This window comes from Pelodiscus sinensis, chromosome 24 (assembly GCF_052426305.1).
Source record: "Pelodiscus sinensis isolate ZL-2025 chromosome 24, ASM5242630v1, whole genome shotgun sequence".
In the NCBI taxonomy this organism is placed as follows: domain Eukaryota; kingdom Metazoa; phylum Chordata; order Testudines; family Trionychidae; genus Pelodiscus; species Pelodiscus sinensis.
The window spans coordinates 25851467-25872526 of record NC_143075.1 but is presented as its reverse complement, the minus strand read 5'-3'; the positions used below and the strand labels follow the sequence as shown (position 1 = coordinate 25872526).

General features: G+C 50.5%; 1 protein-coding gene across 11 annotated transcripts in view; it reads left to right on the top strand.

The window, feature by feature from the left end:
* KIF17 (kinesin family member 17) overlaps nt 1-21060 on the top strand; it is a 149569-nt gene that overhangs the window by 92610 nt on the left and 35899 nt on the right. For all 11 annotated transcript variants that reach the window (XR_016347804.1, XM_075906578.2, XM_075906577.2 and 8 more), the window contains 2 exons: nt 8827-9058; nt 20483-20741. Coding sequence is in view for 10 of the 11 variants with exons in the window: in XM_075906578.2 (XP_075762693.2) it covers nt 8827-9058; nt 20483-20741 (491 nt within the window). In the remaining variant the exon portion in view is untranslated. The remainder of the gene's footprint in view (nt 1-8826; nt 9059-20482; nt 20742-21060) is intronic.

The window sequence follows — 21060 nt, the reverse complement described above, 5'->3', positions numbered from 1 at the left end:
TTCCACCGGTACGGCCTCGGCACCAGCAGCTGCCATCTTTCCTCCCCAGGAAGTTCCCCCGGAGACACTCGGTACAAGTGGTCATCTCTTACCTCGAATCGGGGTCCGTCCGGCCGATTGGGTGGGTCCCCTCCCAACTGCTCGCTTGTGGTGCGCACCTGCTCCCAGGCTGCCCGTAGGGTGGGGTTCTCGCGTTGTTGGGTGAGGAAGTCCCCTTCTTCTACGTCGAGACGGGTGGTGGGTGGTGTCCCGGCTGCCGGGGCCGATGCTGGCATGACCCCCTTCTCATCTTGCTCTCCTTGGGCTACCAAGGTCCCCTGCCCTGCTCCTGGCTCCTGTCTGGGGTTCCTCCCGCTATCCCACTGTCCCAGGAGTCGTTTTAGGCCGGGCCAATCCCGTCCCAGCAGGAGGGGGTATGCCAATTTAGGGCCGACGGCGACTACGCATTCCCCTTCCAACTCCCCGTCCCCTATCCGTACCCGAGTCGTAGGGTAGTAGTGAATGTCTCCGTGGACGCACCGGAGGGCCACAGGCGCGCCCCGGGCCCGCACCAGATGGATCACGTCCCTTCGGACAATGGTTTGCCCGCATCCCGAGTCGAGTATTGCCTCCACCGGGTTCCCATTAACCCACAGCCGCTTAATTACCTGAGCTGCGCTTGCCGCCTTCCTGTCCGTGCCCCCAGCGCGCCTCTGCCCAAAGGTGCAGTCCATCAGGGTGCAGTCCCTCTTGTAGTGACCCTCCTGGCCGCACTGATAACAGACCGCCTTCGGAGCCCCTTTGGGCGGAGGGGTACCCGGCCCCGTCTCGGTTGCCCGATCCACCTTGGCCTCACCGATTGGCCGGTTCCACCGCGGTGCCAGCCTCCTCGTCGGAAGGGGGCCCCGGGAGCTCCCGGCTCCTTCCCCGGCACGCTGGACTCCCGCAGGCTTAACCGTCCCGGCCTCACTCCTTCGGGGTTCTCTCGGGGGCCCCGTGACTCCCTTCACCTCTGGCCCCTCTGCGGCTAAGTAGTGTTCCATAAGGGTCACCGCTTCATCTAAGGTCTCCGGAAGATGCCGTCGTACCCACTGCTGCCCTTCCGCGGGGAGGATACGGACGTATTGCTTGAGTATCACTAGGTCAGCCATCTGGACCCCCGTCTTAGTCTCCGGCTCAAGCCATCGCATCCCCGCTTCCTTGACCCGCTGTGCCACAGCCCGTGGTCGCTCACGGGGGTCGTACTTGGCCTCTCTGAACCGCCGGCGGTGTGTCTCTGGAGTTACTGCTAGTTGGTCCAGAATTGCCTCTTTAACTTTGAAATAACATAAGGCATCGCTGGCAGACATCCCTCGGTAGGCCAGCTGGGCCGGCCCCGACAAGTAGGGCGCGAGGAGGGTAGCCCAATATTCTGGTGGCCATTTCGCGGCGGTGGCCACCCTCTCGAACGTCACCAGGAATGCTTCTGGGTCGTCTTCCGGCCCCAATTTCGTTAGCCGTATGGGCAGTTGGGTGCCGACCCCCTGTCCTCCTCCGGACCCCGCGGCCGCCCCGGGTATCGTCATCGGTGCTCCTTGCGCCATCTGCTCCTGACGCTCCTGGAACTGGCTGAGGAGCTGTTGCAGCACCTGCATCTGCTGCTGCTGCTGCACCTTCTGGGTCTCCGTCCACCACTCCAGAATTTTGTTTGCCTCCATCGTATCCTGACAATCAACACCTTGTTAACTCTTTCCCCCTCTCCGGGCCCCCGTTTCGGGGCCTACACGTGTAGGGGTTCCCCCCTTGTGCGGGGGGGGGCTTACGTCCGCCCCCCTCAGTCTCCCAGTCGTTAGCGCCTCGATGTGACCGCAGATTGTGACATTAAAATTGATAGGTTACCTGAGGAATTTTGTCCAAAGCATCTTTGAGTTATGCATATTTGTATCCATAAGTCAGTTTCATAAAGCGTGAGGGGGGACAAAACCATCACACGTGGGCTGCATTGCTGGGGGAGGGGATTTGGGGGAAGAGGCAAGATGGAGGTGGAACACAGGCAGGGAGGGTACAGGGTGTAAAGGAGCAGAGCAAAGCAGGGGTGGGACCTGTGGCAGAGTGGAGTGGCGCAGAAACGAGTCACATGGGGAGCAGTCACATGGCCAGTGCCCCCACTCGTATGTCCCTCGTATGTTGCCTCTGCTCTTTAAGAAGAAGACAGGACATGTCTACGCTCATGGGTAGTGGGTAAAAGCCCAGCTGCGAAAGGCTAGCCCCAGGTCCGCCCCTTTTTCCTGAGGCCCTGCTCCTGGAGCCAAGCTCCACCCACTCTCAGCTCAATTCTTCCTAGCCACGTGGAGAGCTGGGGCTGCCATGCTGTGTCCCCATTTTGGCCCTCCCTGGTATCTGGGGAAGCTGGGTACCATGCTATGGCCCCATTTCTTCCTGGCAGCTAGAGAGACCCAGGCTGGCCCACTGCAGCCCCATGCCTCCCCAGCAACTGGGCAGCTGCATCACAGCTCCAGCCTTCTCTGGTGGGTGGGGGGAAGCCGGGCTGCCGCGCCGCGGCCCCATCCCTTCCCAGTGGCTGGGCTGAGCTGGGCTGCCATGTTGCGGCCTTAGCCTTCCCTGCTGATGGCCCAAGCCTCAGGGAGTCTGGCATGTAGGCAGTTTTAGGAAGGCTGTGCCTTACCTTGCCTACATTACTGACTGCCCATGACTACACTGGCAATCTCCTGATTTCAGCCACCATTCGTTTGTGGCATCAATGTAAAGCTCTGTGCTGACAAAATGAATGGTTTTAGATGTGACAAAGTGGGGATTTTATTCGCCATATTAAGTTGCATGTAAGTTCTACTGTCCTATAGTAACCCCGTATACAATGGCCGATGCCCTTCGTAATCTGAGCAGGGAAGGCCTGAGACTAAGTGACACCTTTTTGCCTAGGAAGCAGAACTATTGACCAGAATAGGGGCTAGGACCAGGGCTGCTAGGTGTGTAAGCTAGTCTCAGCTGGTTTGGGGTACAGAGAGAGAGCGAGAGTTAGCTCTGGGCTCCCTCTCCCAGAGATGGATTGTATTGACTGCTTCTGGTTTCTGTGCTGACAAGTCTGTTCTACGCATAGGCAGGAAGCTGGAGTAAAAATATTAACATTCATAAGGTAGCGATCACCTTAAATGCCATTTTACAGATTGTTAGGTATGGGTTTTTTCCTCCTGTGCACAACATGTTCAGTAATTCATTGCAGGTAGATACTACCTTATGATGCATTGGCATCCATTTGTCTGTGATTCACAGAAGAGCATTTGTCTTATGGCAGGGGCTTTGTAGCAGCCCTTTGATGTAGAAGTCCTTCCATGTGGAACCTACTCCTTTACCTGCTTCTGCCTCAGCCAACCCACTGAAAATGAATCCCAAGATTTGGGGATGGTCTGACTATCTAAATGTCATAGAATCATAGAGCTGGAAAAGACCTCAGGAGGTCATAAAGTCCAGCCCCCTACCCAAAGCAGGACCAATCCCATCCTCTTCTGTATCAGTTTTGGGGCTAAACAGCAGATTTCAAAACAAAGAATAAGGATCAGGATGTTAATTTAAAAATAAAATCTTTCTCTTCAGAAATGCAAGGCTATAAATGTTATGTTCTTCTTTGAGGAATGTCCCTGTGGGTGCTCCACTGTAGGTGTATCAGTGCCTGCCTGCTTCTAAGTGGAATTTTTTGGCAGCAGTATTCCCCCTGGGTACCAGCGTGCGTGCAGTGAGTGCCAACACATGCGTGCTGTCAACCATCACCTCAGTTCCTTCTCAACTGCTCCTGGTTCTGTCGGAACAGAGCAGTGTTCTGTGATAGAATAGCTAGAGTTGATAGATTTGCATTAGTTGTTAGTTACTAGCGTAGAGTTTAAGTAGTTTTAGCAAGTTATTCACGATCCCCCTTCCCCCTCCCATTTGTGTTAGTTTAACAAAAGACCGCCTTTTTTATTCTATAGTTCTTAGAGTTTAGATATGCCAGGTTCTCCAGGCTTCAAGAGATGCCTGACCTGAAGGATGTCCATTCCTATCTCAGATGCACATGCCTAGTGCATCAGATGCCTGGGTGATGACCATTCAACAAAATCCTGCCATCTCTGTAAGAAGCTCTCAGCCATGTCGCTCAAAGCAAGAGAGCTCTAGCTTAAGCTGCTTTCTATGGAAAAGACTGAAAGACCAGCATTGGAACCGCCTTCAACTACATCGCTGCTTCGTACATCTCCAACGGCAGTATCAGATCAGGTATCAGACCAGGATGAGCCCTCCAAAAAAATGGCAAAGAGAAAGCATTCTTTGCCTCCTGCTGACAGACCTACAAAGAGGACATCCCCGCAACACAAGCCCTCTTCATCCAGGGATAAAGCCTCCGGGGAAGCACAGGTACCAGGGAAGTCCAGCACAGACAAACCACAAGGGGCAGACTCATCTAAGGATGCATGCCCTGTAGTCAGCGTGCAGAACTACAAAGATACCACATCTGTGCCATTGGTATAGAAGGCCTTGATAAAGTTGGCACCCAGGATGCCATCACACCTATGGTGACGAGGCGACCGGATCCAACTTTGATAATTCCTACGAAGTTGGTACCGACTCTGTACCAAGAGACAGCCAACCATCATGCAAAGACCTGGTACCGCAGTGCATGCAGACCTTGGCACCATCGGTGCCCGTCTTCCTGCCACCCAAACCATTGGTGACTTAGCAAGATTTAGTTGTATCATTGGTACCAGGCACACCACTCTTCGATACTGACGCAACATCATCAGTGGGGCACAGCAGATTAGCCACTTCTGCATGCTTGGTACCTCATTTCTCTAACAACAGTGAGGATGAGCAAGATGTACCATTCTCTTCATGCCATTCTTCACCTAAACCAATGGCACAGGCTCAGCAACAGATTGTCCAGACACAGATGTAGCAGCCTTTCCCTTGGCTCCCACCATTCCACTCCCACAGCTATGGCAAGGATGTGATGCATGGGGCATGGTCAAGACCCAGGTACTACTTCCAGTGATGCCACAGCCACAAGTGGCTCCTAACCTCCCTCCACCACCTGCATTTGAGATAATACAGGAGGTCATTGAGGACCGGGACGAGACCCAGGAGGACGAGACGTTGCCTCCGCCTCACATCTCTTCATCCTCCCTGGATGAGTCTATTATGCCACTCCTGCCTACCATGGGTGATGATTTCAGATCATTCCAGGACCTATACAAGAGGGTCACAGACTCACTCGACATTTCTCTGGCTGAGATCTCAGATGTGTAATAAAAACTGACAGACATATTACAGGCTTCACCTTCAGACAAGATATAATTGACAGTTAACAAAGCCATTCTTGATCCTGCTGAGATCCTATGGCAAACTCCTGCTTCTATTCCACCCACATCTAAGAGGGTGGATAGAAAATATTATGTGCCAGCGAAAGGAGTCAAGTTTCTCTTTTCACATCCCACCCCAAACTCTCTGCTGGTTGATGTGGCAAATAACAAGGGGAAACAAACACAATTCAAGTTGACCCTGTACGACAAAAATTGGAAAAGGCTAGACCTCCTCAGCAGGAAATCATACTCTTCTGTGTTCCTGTTAATCAGAATTGCGAATTACTCTGCTGTCCTTGCAAAATATACATACAACCATTTTGAGAAGATGAGACTTTTTATTGATAAACTACAAGTGGACAAGGTATTTGATGAGGGTATCTTGATAGCAAAAATGGCCCTCCAGGTTTCCCATGACACGACTGACACAACTTTGAGGTCTCTTGCCACATCGGTAGTCATGTTCATAGTCTCTTGGCTCCATCTGTCAGGCTTCCCTAGAAAAGTACAAGACACCATTGAAAACATTCCATTTGAGGGCCAGAAACTAATCTCGGCCAATATTGACATTTCACTCCATTCTCTAAAAGACTCAAGAGCAACCCTCAAAATTCTGGGTATGTACATCCCCCAACAGAAGGAAAAGGCCAACTGAATATGTACGTCCTGTGGTAGGGCGGCATCTTATCCACCCTAAAGACCCTACAACCTGAGGCTCCACCAGAGACAACAGAAGTGGAGACAGCCACAATATCAGCAAACCACACCCCAGTCCACTAACGGCAGGCAGACGTTTTGAACCTTTGATCAATGTTGTTTCTCCATGCCAGCAATTACAGAGTCAGCCTACAACCTTTTTATGATGCCTGGGCTGTAATAACAATGAACAAGTGGGCCCTAGCAGTCCTGGACAAAGGCTTAGCAATCCCATTAATCAAATTTACACCAACCAATCCCCATTCCCATCCCTGTTCAAGGACCCTTCTCGCAAGCCTCTGTTACAGCAAGAAATAACAAACTGCTACAAATGGAAGCAATAGAAATCATTCCAGAACATCACAGGGGAAAGGGATTCTACTCCAGATACTTCCTCATGCCAAAAAAGTCAGGAGGATGGAGGCCCATATTGGACTTACGCAGGCTGAACAAGTACTTAAGAAAGCAACGATTTCTCACAAGAAATTCCTCAGATTCATGCTAAACTATCAACACTATCAATACCAAATGCTATTGTTCGGCCTCTCAGTAGCTCCCAGGGCCTTCTCCAAAATTAGCACACCTAAGAAAATCAGGCATAGTAATCTTTCCTTACTTGGACAATTGCCTGATAGTAGCTCCAATGGAACAGCAGGCCAAACAATAAACAGAGGCCACAATCAGACTTTTTACAGAATTAGGGCTACAGATAAACACACAAAAGACCAACTTGACCCCATCACACGAACTCGAGTTCATAGGGGCCATGCCCGATTGCCTACGAGCACAAGTGCAGCTACCTCTTCCAAAATTCCACACATTTGCTGAGTTAGCACGTGTCATGCTTAGCCCCACAGTATCAGCCAGACAATGCCTGCAGTTACTAGGTCACGTCGACAATGGCTTACGTAGTTCCTCATACAAGGTTACACATGAGAACTCTTCAGGCCTGGTTGCACACTTGCTTCTGCCCACACAGGCACCCGTTGTGCAAAATCCGCAGCCCTACAAACAGGGTCAGAACGTCCCTCTCCTGGTGGCTTTAACACAACAACCTCTGCCCGGGGGTTCCTTTCCACCGGTCAATTCTGTTGATCCACATCACGACTGAAACCTCACTGGAAGATTGGGGAGCCCGTGTGCAGGATCACACTATCTGATAGAGATGGTCTCCTGAGGAGTCGAGCATGCACATCAATATACTCCAGTTATGAGTTGAAAGAAGGGCCTGCGAACACTTTCTCCCTCTAATTCAGGGCAAGGTAGTCAGGGTATATATAAACAACACTGCCTCCGTGATCTGCATTCATTGACAGGGTGGGGCCAGATCACATCACCTGTGCAACGAAGCGGTTGCCCTATGGACATAGTGCATACTCCATCAAATAGACATATCCGCGATATATCTCCCAGGCGAAAAAATGCCACTGTGGACACCAGCTGAGTGATTGTTTTCACCAGAAGCACAAGTGGGAGATGCACCCTCAAGCCCTGAATTCCATCTTCCGCAGGTAGGACTTTGCGGAAATAGACTTATTCGCAACATCACTCCACTCCAGATGCCCCAAGTACTACTCCGGGTAGGCTTGGGCAGGAACTCCAGGGGCAACGCCATGATCAGTAACTTGCCTCACTGCCTATTGTACACCTTTCCGCCACTTCCCCTCATAGGGTAGGTCATTCACAAGATAAAGCATGACAAAGGTGATCATGATAGCATCTGCATGGCCCAGGCAGACGTGGTTCCCTTATCTGTTGCAGATGTCACCTACAGTGGAGCACCCACAGGGACACTCCTTGAAGAAGAAAAGAGAGGTTACTCACCTTATCCAGTAACTGGTGTTCTTTGAGATAGGTGTGCTTGTGGGTGCTCCATGACCTGCCCTCCTCCCATCTGTTTTGGAGATTTAACATCTGTCCATGGTAGAGAAGGAACTGAAGTAACTGTTGATAACGTGGATGTTAGCACACTCATTGTGTTGTGAGTGGTGCTGCGTGTGTGCGCCAGTACCCAGGGGGAGTACTGCTGCCAAAAAGTTCTCATTAGAAGCTCTGGTCTGGGGCACCAAAACACCTACAGTGGAGTGCCCACAGGGACACCCATCTTGAAGAACACCAGTTAATGCACAAGGTGAGTGACGTCTCTTATTTCCAGCTGTACCTGAGGGTGACTATATTCAGTATGTATATAAAAATACTTACACTGAGTCTATGATCTGGTAAATGTCACAACATAAAGTAAGTCTGAAAACAACGCCCCCCCCCCCCCCCATTGTTACTCACCTTTTAGGTCAACAAATCCAAATACTCCAACAGAAAACACTGTGGCTATGTCTAGACTGGCAAGTTTTTTCTGAAAAAAGCAGCTGCTTTTGCAGAAAAACTTGCCAGCTGTCTACACTGGCCGCTTGAATTTCCGCAAGAACAACTGACTTCCTACTGTCTGAAATCAGTGCTTCTTGCGGAAATACTATGCTGCTCCCATTCGGGCAAAAGTCCTTTTGCACAAAGGGCCAGTGTAGACAGCTCAGATTTGTTTTGTGCAAAAAAGCCCCAATCGCGAAAATGGCGATCGGGGCTCTTTTGCACAAAAGTGTGTCTAGATTGGCCATGGATGCTTGTGCACAAAAGTACTTTTGCAGAAAAGCGTCCGTGCCAATCTAGACACTCTTCCGCAAATGCTTTTAACGGAAAAACTTTTCCGTTAAAAGCATTTGCGGAAAATCATGCCAGTCTAGACATAGCCTGTCTGTTTATTATATTTTTTGGCATATGTGCCAATGTTCCCATATACTACCAATCTAAGAAATATGTCCAATTTTCCCAGGCTGCACATGCTGGAACAACAGGTAGTTGGAGGAGAACAAGCCAAAAACAAGGACCTGAAGGAAAAGCACAAACACCGGAAAAAATATGCAGATGAACGGAAAAAGCAGCTGGTGGCAGCTCTACAGAAATTTGATGAGGACAGCAGTGACTGGGTCCTGCTCAATGTCTATGACTCCATCCAAGAAGAAGTGCGAGCCAAAAGTAAGCTGCTGGAGAAGATGCAGAAGAAGGTAACACCTAACTAAGCAGTTATCTCTTTATACAGCTATGATTTGGGAAGCATCCCATGAGATTACTCTTGGAGGTGCCCCTTACTCTTATACTCTATCCCCTCATCCTTCTTTCCTCCTTTACCTTCTACTTTTGTTATGGTGGTAATGAGATGCCCCAGCCAACATGTTTCTGGAATGACTCGGGCATCTCTGTGTCTCTCAAACTGATTTTTGTTAACCAGCAAAACATGAATTAGTTGTGGATTTTGATTACTTTAGTCTCTTGATAATCTTAAATATTAAATTATCGTTGCTCATATCAAAACCTCACAATTGCTAAAACAGAAAATTCCCACTGTCTTATTCCACCTGAACATAACAAATGACCTACAAATCAAATATATAGAATCATAGAATTATGGAACCTTAGAGCTGGAACAGACCTCAGAAGGCCCTCAAGTCCAGCCCCTTGCCCAAGGCCGGACCAATCCCAATTTGACATGCTTTAAGTCTGCTTGGATAGAAAAACAGACCAGGATACTGGAAACTTGAATTATCTACTTGGCGTTGCTATGACAAGTTGTTTCCCCATCTATAACTGAGAGCATTGATTTTCATTCACCTTTGTAAAGATCTCTGAGAGCTGCAGAAGAAAGTGCTATCCACATGTTAAATGTTAATATGATTTGTATGGTTACTCACATATATTTATAACATGGCAGAGTGAGCAGGACTGGGGGTTATTGAGAGTGGTCAGGGTGAGCTGTTCTCCATCTCCAGATTTTTCCTGCTTTGACTTGCAGCCTAACTAATAAATTGGTTTTGTGTGTGTGTGTGTGTGTGTGTGTGTGTCTGTGTGTGTGTGTGAGAGAGAGAGAGAGAGAGAGAGAGAGATCGATCATCATTCTCTATAGTGGCACAGCTTCTTCCAGCAACTGAAATGGCAGGAGCATGTGCTTTTGATGCTGAAGAAATTAGGTGTCTGTCTCGATTTACTGTGCTTCATTATACCTGTGAAATAAATAATTGTAAATGCAAAATTGTGCCCATCAAAGTGATGCCATTCAGAAAATCAGACACTCTGACAACATGCAGCTTTAAAGATATAGTACATGACTACCAAAGGGCCTCCAAACCATGTGTGTACGTGTAGGCCAATATATTCAAATGTGGGAATGTACCACTGAGATGGAAGATCCTAAATGCATGGAGATATCACAGGAATACAGGGTGTTCAAGCCTGAAACAAACCCAAGGTCCATCTAGTCCAGGATCCTGACTACAGTAGGAGCCACCACTAGATATATCAAAGAAAGAGGCAATAAACATTGTAGTAGAAACGTGGGATAATCTGCCCCCAGAGGAGTTCATCCTAATTCTTAATAGTTAGAGATTTGTAAGTTATCTGTTCCCTCAACTTCATGTGGCAGTGAGTTCCACATTCTAATTCCATATTCTGTGAAGAAGTATTTCCTTTTATCTGTTTTGAATTTACCAGCTTTCAGTTTCATTGAAAGTCCTCTTGTATTGGGTTCTGAGACAGAGAAAATAGAAGTTCTTCTTCAAGGAGTGTCCCTGCGGGTGCTCCACCTTAGCTGTTTTGGGCGCCGCTGCGTGCCTAGTCGGAGATTTTTGGTAGCAGTGCCCACCGGTGGGCTGCGCATGTGGATCAGACAGCACGTGCAGCGCCACCACTATGCATGTGCAGCAACCATCCCCTCAGTTCCTTCTTCGCTGCCACCAGTGTTGGTTGGAACTGCTGTACGCGCCAACAAAAAATTTTTTCTCTATTGCTCTTGTATTGTAGTTTAGCATAGATACCTGTTCTTCATAGGTTTCATAGTGTAATAACTAGAAAGAGTTAGTGTTTGTTTCTTTTTTTAAAAAAGACTTTTCTTCCCTTTTTCCTTTTTAAGGCCACTATTTTTTGCCTTAGCAATCTCTTCGCCCTGGGATGTCAGGTTCCCCAGGCTTCAAGCGCTGCCTGTTCTGTAGGCTCTCCATTCCTGATTTGGACAGGCACTCATAGTGTGTCTGGTGCCTGGGCCAGGACATGCCCCAGCTCAATACCAACACTGCAAGCAGTTGATGGCCCAGACATGAAAGCCAGGGAGCTGCAGCTCAAGTTGATCTCCCTGGAAAATACAGTAAGGCCAGCCTCTGACCCTGAGCTCTCTACCCTACCTCAGCAGCTCTCTCCAGTGCTATATCCAAGAAGACAGCCTCATCTGCCTCTGCTATTAGAGACTCTTTTGTGGACCAGTCCAGGAAGAGGTCTCATTCCTCGAGTAAGGTGACTCCTCCTCAAAAAAAGGGGGCAAGCACCTAAAATACCCTCTGCATTGACCCAGTCTAGGGCACCAGACACAGAGGTACTGGGAATGTCAACATCTAACAGTTCCTAAGGGTCCAAGGACCTCACAAAGGCAGCTGCCAGGGCACTGGAGAAGCCTAAGTCAAAATTGGCACCGCCAGCACCGTCTGCCTCTGATTTGGCACGTACGAAGGCTAAGTTGAAAATGCCTTATGTAGACGCTCTGTCAGCACCAAAAAAAGCTAAGGTGCACACCACACTGTTGGTACCCATGCCATCCCCAGTACCGAGAAAGCATAAACAACCACTGCTTACTGCTTAGTTGGCACTGTCCGCACCGCAAATAGCTGTAGTGCCGCCATCTACGCTACCACCAGTGCCACTGGTGTTAAGAACAGCTGAGGAGCTCAGAATGATGTTCGTGCCAACCACTCCATTATTTGGCATTGATGGTACTTCCCGCAGGTTTACTTTGTCCACTCCTGCCATTATCGAGCAATGAGGAAGATGAACCTCTCGTCGATGCTCATACACCAAGGCACTCTTCACCTAAGAAACCTCAACTGCAACAGCAGCAGCAAATGCAGCAACCAGCACCCCAATGGCAACCACCCCAGTGGCTCCCACCTCCAATGCCTATGCCAGCCAACTGGCCATACTGGGATCCTTGGGGCCCCTATACAGTCCAGCAACCACCACAGATTCAGCTTCAACCAACCCCACCTGTACCATCCAGGGCTGCCTTTATACCATCCTTAGATGCATCTTGGTGCCTGGAAGAGGACAAGACTCCTCCTAGTGATGATGAATCTAATGGTCTCCTCGCACCCACCTACAAACATCTCGTCTTTTTCCCCTGATGACACACTGGTGCCTCTGCCTCCCACAGCTGGGGAAGACTTTAAGTCCTTCCACGAGCTGTACAGAAGAGTGGCTGATGTTCTGAAGGTCTCACTAGTCAGACTCCCAGGCTACGTCTACACTGGCCACAATTTCCGGAAAAGCCATGCAAATCAGGTAAGTCAGGATAGGGAAATCCGTGGGGGATTTAAATATCCCCCGTGGATTTAAATAAACATGTCCGCCGCTTTTTTTCCGGCTTGGAGAAAAGCTGGAAAAAAAGCGTCTAGGCTGGCGCGATCCTCCGGAATAAAGCTCTTTTCTGGAGGATCTCTTATTCCTACTTTCAAGGAATGCTACTGGTCTGCAATGCTACTGGTCTGCAAATACTATGTTGCCCCAGAGGGGCTCACTTCCTGTTCTCGCATCTGGCCCCTAACTCCATAGTGGCCGATTCAGTGAACCAAAGGGACTAAGGGTATGTCTACACTACAGCACTAATTCGATCTAACTTAAGCTAATTCGAACTAGTGCATCTAGACCTAAAAACTAATTAGAATTAGCATTTTGCTTATTTGAACTAGCATGTCCACATTGAGTGGACCCTGAACCAAAGTTAAGGATGGCCGGAAGTAGTGCTGGCAGGGCATCAGGTTAGGATTTAGAGCGTGGAGCTGCTGTCTCAGGATAGCCAAGGGCTGTGCTTAAAGGAACCCGACCCCCACCCAGACAGACAGTTCTCAGGGTTCCCTGCTTGCTTCTCTAACTCGATGAGGGAAAGCAAAGCAGTCCTGACTTGGAGTGCCCTGAATGCCCACACTCGGCACATCACAGCACTTGGCCATCAGCCCAGCTGCACTTGCCACAGGCTGCCATCCGGAGGGGTGAATAGGGGGGCTGCAGGAGAGCTTCCACCCTGAGGAGCCTGCAGAGCCATCCCAGTCCTTCCTCCCTCACCTCCTTCCACTTACCCCTCCCTAGCCCCCCTTCCTGATGTAAAAAATAAAGGACACGTGTGTTCAAAAATAGAAACTCTCTTTATTGAACAAAACTTGGGTTGGGGGGTGGGGACTAACCTCTGGGGAGACTGGGAAAAGGAGGTGGGAGAGGGAAGAGAGCGGGTGGGAGAGGGGAGGGGGAAACCTAGGTGGAGGGAGCTGGAAGGGGGAAGCCAGGGGAAGAAGGAGGAGGGGAATTATAAAACTATGGTACACCCACATATGTGTACAGATGTGGTCTCCTCACCCCAGAAACGATATTTTGGTCTTGGAAAGGGCTCCGAAAAGGGCAACTAAAATGATCAGGCATTTGGAACAGGTCCAATATGAGGAGAGGCTAAAGTGACTGGGACTTTTCAGTTTGAAAAAGAGGAGACTGAGGGGGGATATGATAGAGGTCTATAAAAGCATGAGTGGTGTGGAGAGGGTGCATAAAGAAAAGTTCTTCATTAGTTCCCATAATAGAAGGACTAGAGGACACCAAATGAAATGAATGGGTAGCAGGCTTCAAACTAATAAAAGAAAGTTCTTCACAAAGCAAAGAGTCAACCTGTGGAACTCCTTGCTGCAGGAGGCTGTGAAGGCTAGAACTAGAACAGAGTTTAAAGGGAAGTTAGATAAAGTCATGGAGGTTGGGTCCATGGAGTGCTATTAGCCAGACGGTAGGAACGGTGGCCCTGACCTCTGTTTGTGGAAGGCTGGAGATGGATGGCACGAGACAAATGGCTTAGTCATTGTCTTTGGTCCATCCCCTCCGGGGTAGCTGGTGTTGGCCACTGTCGGCAGACAGGCTACTGGGCTAGATGGACCTTTGGTGTGACCCAGTACGCCTGTTCTTCTGTTCTAAGCTCAGGGCTCAGGGTCGGGGGTCTCACTGGACCACTTTGATTTTCATGCAAACCTGCTCCTGGGTTCACATGTGGCCTTTGGTGGCCAGGCTGGCAGCTATCCTGCCCCAGACAGCCACCTTCCTGTGCCTAGTGCAGAGGTCATGGACGTTGGAGGCCTCCCCCCAAACCTGGATGAGGTCCACGATCTCTGCACTAGACCAGGCGGGCGCCCGCCTCTTGCAGCCCTGGGCAGGCTCCTGGGAGCCACCATCCTGGTCCCGGGAAGAGGCAGAGGGCTGGGTGGCAGCAGGTGGCTGGCTCGTGCCATGCCAGGTGAAGGGTCTGCTGGCTGGGTGCTGGCAGGCTTGCACCTGGCACGGGCACTATAGCCAGACCGTGCCCCTTTAGGGGCTCCGGGGCCACGAGGGGGGCAGAAGAGTTTCTCTGGTTGTGCCCAGAGTGGCCACCAGGGCAAGCTGGGGAGGGCTAGCCTCCCACTAGTTCGAATTAAGTGGCTACACAACCCTTAATTCGACCTACTTAATTAGAACTAGGCGTTAGTCCTCGTAGAATGAGGTTTACCTAGTTTGAATTAAGCGCTCCACTAGTTCGAATTAAGTTTGAACTAGCGGTTTGTATGTGTAGTGCCTATTAAAGTTAATTTGAACTAACAGCTGTTAGTTCGAATTAACTTTGTAGTGTAGACATACCCTCCCACCCACCTTCCCCATCCCTCTTCAGAGACCCATCTCATGAGACCATCCTCCTTCAGGAAGTTAATTCGAACTAGAGGAGCGCTTAATTCGAACTAGGTATACCTCATTCTACAAGGACTAATGCCTAGTTCGAATTAAGTAGTTCGAATTAAGGGCTGTGTAGACCCTTAATTCGAACTAGTGGGAGGCTAGCCCTCCCCAGCTTTCCCTGGTGGCAACTCTGGCCAACACCAGGGAAACTCTACTGCCCCCCTCCCGGCCCCAGACCCCTTAAAGGGGCACGGGCTGGCTACGGTGCCCATGCCAGGTGCAAGCCTGCTAGCACCCAGCCAGCAGACCCTGCACCTGGCATGGCTAGAGGCAGCCACCCGATGCCCCCCAGCCCTCCCCCTCTTCCCGGGACCAGGCTGGTGGCTCCCGGGAGCTTGCCCGGGACCGCAAGAGGCGGGCACCCGCCTGGGCTAGTGCAGACATCGTGGACCTCGTCCACGATCTCCGCACTAGGCACAGGAAAGTGGCCAGCTAGGACAGGAGAGCTGCCAGCCTGGCCACCCAGGAGCAGGTGTGCATGAAAATCAAGGGGGTCCACTGAGACCCCCAACCCTGAACCCTGAGCTTACAATGGCCGTCCTGGGTCAGACCAAAGGTCCATCTAGCCCAGTAGCCTGTCTGCCAACAGTGGCCAAACCTAGGGACCCTGGAGGGGATGGACCGAAGACAGTGACCAAGCCATTTGTCTCGTGCCATCCCTCTCCAGCCTTCCACAAACCTTGGGCAGGGACACCACTCCTACCCCCTGGCTAATACCACTCCATGGACCCAGCCTCCATGACTTGATCTCACTTCCCTTTAAACTCTGTTCTAGTTGTAGCCTTCACAGCCTCCTGCAGCAAGGAGTTCCACAGGTTGACTCTTTGCTTTGTGAAGAACAACTTTCTGTTACTAGTTTGAAGCCTGCTACCCATTCCTTTCCTTTGGTGTCCTCTAGTCCTTCTTTATGGGAACTAATGAAGAACTTTTCTGTATGCACCCTCTCCACCCAACTCCTGCTTTTAGAGACCTCTATCCTGTCCCCCCTCTGTCTCCTCTTTTCTAAGCTGAGAAGTCCCAGTTTCTTTAGCCTCTCTTCATATGGGACCTGTTCCCAACCCCTGATAATTTTAGTTGCCCTCCTCTCTTTCAGCCTTTATTGTCTTGTTCAATAAAGACAGATTCAATTTTTGAACACAATTGTCCTTTATTTTGTACATCAAGAAAAGGGGCTATGGAAGGGTAAGTGGAAGGAGGTGAGGGAGGAATGGGATACGAGCCCCCGATGGGGAGGACTGGGCTGGCTCTGCGGGTTTCTGGGGGTGGAAGCTCTCCTGCAGCCCCCCAATTGCCCCGTCTCCTCAGATGGCAGCCTGCGGCAAGTGCAGCCGGGCTGATGGCCGAGTGGTGTGATGTGCCCAGTGTGGGTACTCCGGGCAATCCAAGCCAGGACTGCTTTGCAAGCGGGGCACCCCTGAGAACTGTCTGTCCGGGGTGGGGGTCGGGACCCTTTAAGCGCTGCCCTCGGCTAGCCTGAGACAGCATCTCCACGCTCTAAGTCCTCCTCTGATGCCCTGCCGGCACTGCTTCCGGCCATCCTTAAGCCCGCTTCAGGGTCCACTTAATGTGGACATGCTAGTTCGAATTAGCAAAACGCTAATTCGAACTAGTTTTTAGTTCTAGACGCGTTAGTTCGAATTAGCTTAGTTCGAATTAGCGCTGTGGTGTAGATGTACCCTCATAAACCTCTGCCCTTTCCCTCTGTTGCCATGTCTCCTCCCCTTGCTCCTTCAGCTCTCCTGGTGCCTGCTGCCCCCCAACCCCTCACCCTCCTCTGCTGTCCTGACTCCTGCCCTTCTCACTGCCCTCAGCCTTCCTGAGACCTGCCCCCCCATCAGCCCTTCTCTCCCCCCTGTGCCCACTCCTCCAGTAGCCCCACTCTGATCATGTGAGCTACCCCTTCTCATACCCTCTCCTAACACCTCCCTCTACACACCTGCCCTGTCTCTCTCCTCTGGTGCTGGTCTCTCCTCTGCAGGTGTCTGCCCTTCTGCTTCACCCCCAGAATTCCCTGGCACCTGCACCTTCCCTTACCTCTGCACCCTCCTGGTGCCTCCCCCTTCCCTCACTGCCCCTGCCCCTTTGCCTTCTTTTTCCCTGATGCCCATCCCCTCACCACTCTCTGCCCCCATTCCCCTCATGCCCCTGTGCCCTCACACATGCCTTGCTCCATCCCTGCCTTCCTCATGCCCACCCCTTCTTTCAAGCCTTCTCCCAGAACCTCCCCCTCCCCCCTCTAACCTCTAATACCCTTACCCTCTCCTCTCCCAGCATCACCCTGTCCCCTCTCCCACTGACACCTCCCCTCCTGCTCTTTTCCTCATTGTCTCCACTTGGCCCCCTGGCATTTGTGTCTCCTCTACCCTGTCCCTTGGTGCCTTCCCCTTTCTTCTCCTGACCTGCCCCCCTCCCCTCAGCACAAGCCCTTTCCGCTCCCACCCCTTCCTCTTATTTTTCCCCCTTCCCTTCCCTTTCTTCCCTTCCCTTCAGCTTCTGCATTCCAATTTGCAGGGCTGGAGTCAGAGCTGACCCAAGCTACAGGCCGGCCAGGCCCTAGCCCTGGGGGTGCGGTCCTGCCAGGCCGGGTGGGCACCGCGCGGTGCTGCCGGGATGGGCAGGGGTGCCCTCGGGGCGCCGCGCGGTGCTGCCGGGACAGGCGGGTTGGGTGGGGGTGCCCTGGGTGCCTCAGGGGTGCTGCGCAGTGCCTCCGGGATGGGTGGGGCTCGGGGCACAAAAATGGCTCAGGCCAGCATCTGTAGTCGGGCCTCAGCTGCTTCTGGAGCTAGACCGTGTGGTTTTAAACTCTCAGGCCGTGATGTCACGCTATGCCCGGGCATCTCCCCTCTTACCTGTTGCAACGCTGCGCATGTGCTCTCTCTGCCCCACAGTGCCCCGTAGATGGCCCCGGGGAATTTAAAGTGAGGGGCTGTGGCACCCCGTCACAAATCCCCCTCCACCTCCAGCAGCTGCTAGCCAGCCTGAGACCCCATGCGCACGCCTATGCTCATGACTCAAGATCAGTGGTTACCACAAGAATCCAAGCTGCACATAAATGTATTGGAACTCAGAGCAGTATTCTATGCATGCCAACATTTCCTACATCGCATACACAAAAGCACGGTCCAGATTTTAATGGACAAGCAGGCCACGATGTTTTACATCAACAGACAAGGGGAGGCCAGATCTTAGCTATGCAGGGAGGCTGTCCGCATCTGGACTGGGTTCATAACACATGATATATACCTGCAGGCCTCCTACCTGCTGGGCAGTGACAATCTCACTGCTGATGACCTCAGCAGAAACTTCAAATACAACCATGAATGGGAAATGGACCCCAGAATCCTGCAGCAGCTGTTCACCCAATGGGGGTTCCCCACAGTGGACTTGTTTGCAACCAGTGACAACAAGAAGTGTCCACAATATTGTTCATGTGCGGGCATTGGCACACATTTCCTGGGAGATGCATTTATAATACAGTGGAACAAGGTTTCTCTGTGCCTTCCCTCCCATCCTGCTCCTCCATCAAGTGGTGAACAAAATCAGATCAGAGTCTTCTTTATCGCCCCAGAGTGGCCGAGGTAGACCTGGTTCACTTACCTGCTCCAAATGTCCATGAGACAACCATGGTGCCTCCTGCTGCTTCCTCATCTCTTGACTCAGGAGGGCAGGCATCTTTGCTGAGACTACAGGCACTCCATCTCTATACATGGTTTCTCAACGGCTCTCCTCAGGAGAAACAACATGCTCTGATGAAGTCAAACAAATCTTACTGAACAGCCGTAGAACAACAAGAAAATCTTACCTTTACAAATGGCAGATTTTCATGGTGGATAGAGCAAAGAAGCTTCGAACCAGCCATAGTACTGCTGTCTACCATTCTACAATATGTCCTAGATTTGAAAGAATCGGGGCTGTCATTCAGCTCCCTAAAGGAGCCATTATGGCTTCTCATCAACCTATTAATAATAAATTAGCCTTCACCCATCCAACAACCAAATGTTTCCTAAGGGGCATACAAAATACTTACCCACCAACGAGGCCTCCTGTCCCAGCCTGAGATCTCAACTTGGTTCTTCGAGCTCTCACTTCTAAACCATTCAAGCCTATGGCAACATGCCCCATGCACCACCTCTCTATGAAGGTGGTCTTACTGATAGCTGTCACATCTGCTAGGAGATTTAGTGAGATCAAGGCTCTCATGGCAGACCCTCCTTTCACAGCATTCCACAAGATTCCACAAGATTGTTCTCTGGCCTTACTCTAACTTCCTCCCGAAGGTTCCCACCCCATTCCACTGTAATGAGCCCATAAACGTACTGTTTTCTTCCCAAAGCCTCACACTGATAGCAAAGAGGCTGCATTGGAGACTCTTGACGTCCATTGGGCAATTTTCTTTTACTTAGAACTAAGCCAATCCACAAGACAAACAGGTTATTTGTCTCCACCACAGAGAGATCCTTGGACATGCCTATTTCTACCCAGAGAATATGTAGGAGAGAATATCTAGACTATAACAAAATAGCCTATTCCACCTATGGCCAAGCACCTCTATTTTGCCTATGGGCGCATTCAGTCAGGGCCATGGAGGTCTCTACAGCCTATATACGCAGCATCTCACTCATGGACATATGCAGATCAGCAACATGGTCCTCCACTCACATGTTTGCTAGTCACTATGCTCTGGCCACCCACCCTCCCACCCCTCGGGGTACCCACTTTGAACACACCATTCTAGGTGCTGTGCATAGTAATAGCTAACCAAAGTCCCCCTCCATCACAGGTACTGCTTCTTAGTCACCTAAGGTGGAGTACCCACAGGTACACTCCTTGAAAAGTAAGAGGTTCTTCAAGATGGTTTTCTTTGTGGGTGCTCCACCACTCTCCCTTCCTCCCCTCTGCTTCAGACTTGTTGGTTTCTCCTTCTGGGGCAGAGAAGGAACTGAGAGGACAGTTGCTCTGCATGCATAGTGGCCAGGAGCGGATGAGAGCACTACGGCGCTCCGGGCAGCACAATTTCGTGGGGCCTCCACCTTTGACATGGCGCATGTGCGGGGCTTCTGCAAGCGCGGGGCCTGGGGCAGCCGCCCCGCTCGCCCTGCCCCAAATCCGCCGCTGTTAGTGGAAGCACTGCGTGTGCCATCTGTTCAGCATGCGCAGCCCACTGGAATGCACTGCTACCAAAAATGTATGACTAGGCACACAACAGCACCCAAACACCTACGGTGGAGCACCCACAGGGACAATCATCTCAAAGAACCTCTGTTACTGCACAGGGTGAGGAACCCTCTCTTCCCAATCCTCTTTCTCAGAACTATTCATGTAATGTAAACTTAGATCATACCCTCTCTTTATTAGTGTCCTCGCTAAAGTATCAGAGGGGTAACTGTTAGTCTGTAACTGGAAAAGCTTAAAAAATGAATAGTCTTGCAGCACCTTAGAGATTAACAAAAAATGTAGATGGTATCATGAGCTTCTGTGGGTACAACCCACTTCTTCTGATGAACTATTTACTCTCTAAAGTAAACAGTCCAGATTTTTCAAACTCTTCTCATACCTTTCTTCCCACTACTCTTGCGCAGTCATTCTTGTTGTGCCAGTCATCTAGAGTTCTCTGTGTTCTCATCACAATTAACCCTTTCCTTTTGGTGACCTAGCTGCAAGCTGCTGAGACTGAAATCAAAGACTTGCAATCAGAGTTCGAGCTGGAGAAGATTGATTATCTTGCCACCATCCGCCGGCAAGAGCGGGACTGCTTGCTCTTTCAGCAACTTCTGGATCAGGTGCAGCCCCTCATACGGCGTGACTGTAACTACAGCAACCTAGATAAGATCAAATGTGAGTCCATCTGGGATGAGGACAGTGGCTGCTGGAAACTCCCAGAGCTTGTCATTCAGAAAACCAGCCTCCCTGCAGGTAAAAAAGACATTTTAATTGTACTCCCACTCACACAGCTTACTCTTGGCTCACTAACATGCCTATGTGTTACTTACACTTATAAAATCTTGGTTTGGTTAATCTGTACAGAGACTTTCTGTGGGAGTCTGAATGATAATCTAGCCAAATGAGGACAAAAGAATCTCTTACTGAGATTACCTGACTGTTTATTTTGAAGGGGATGACGTTGATCTGTGTTAAATCATACAACAGTATAATCTGTGCTCGATTAAATATCATAAGCATCTCTGGGATTCACATAAAAATATTGCCGTTCTCCTAGTACTTTTCTTCCAAG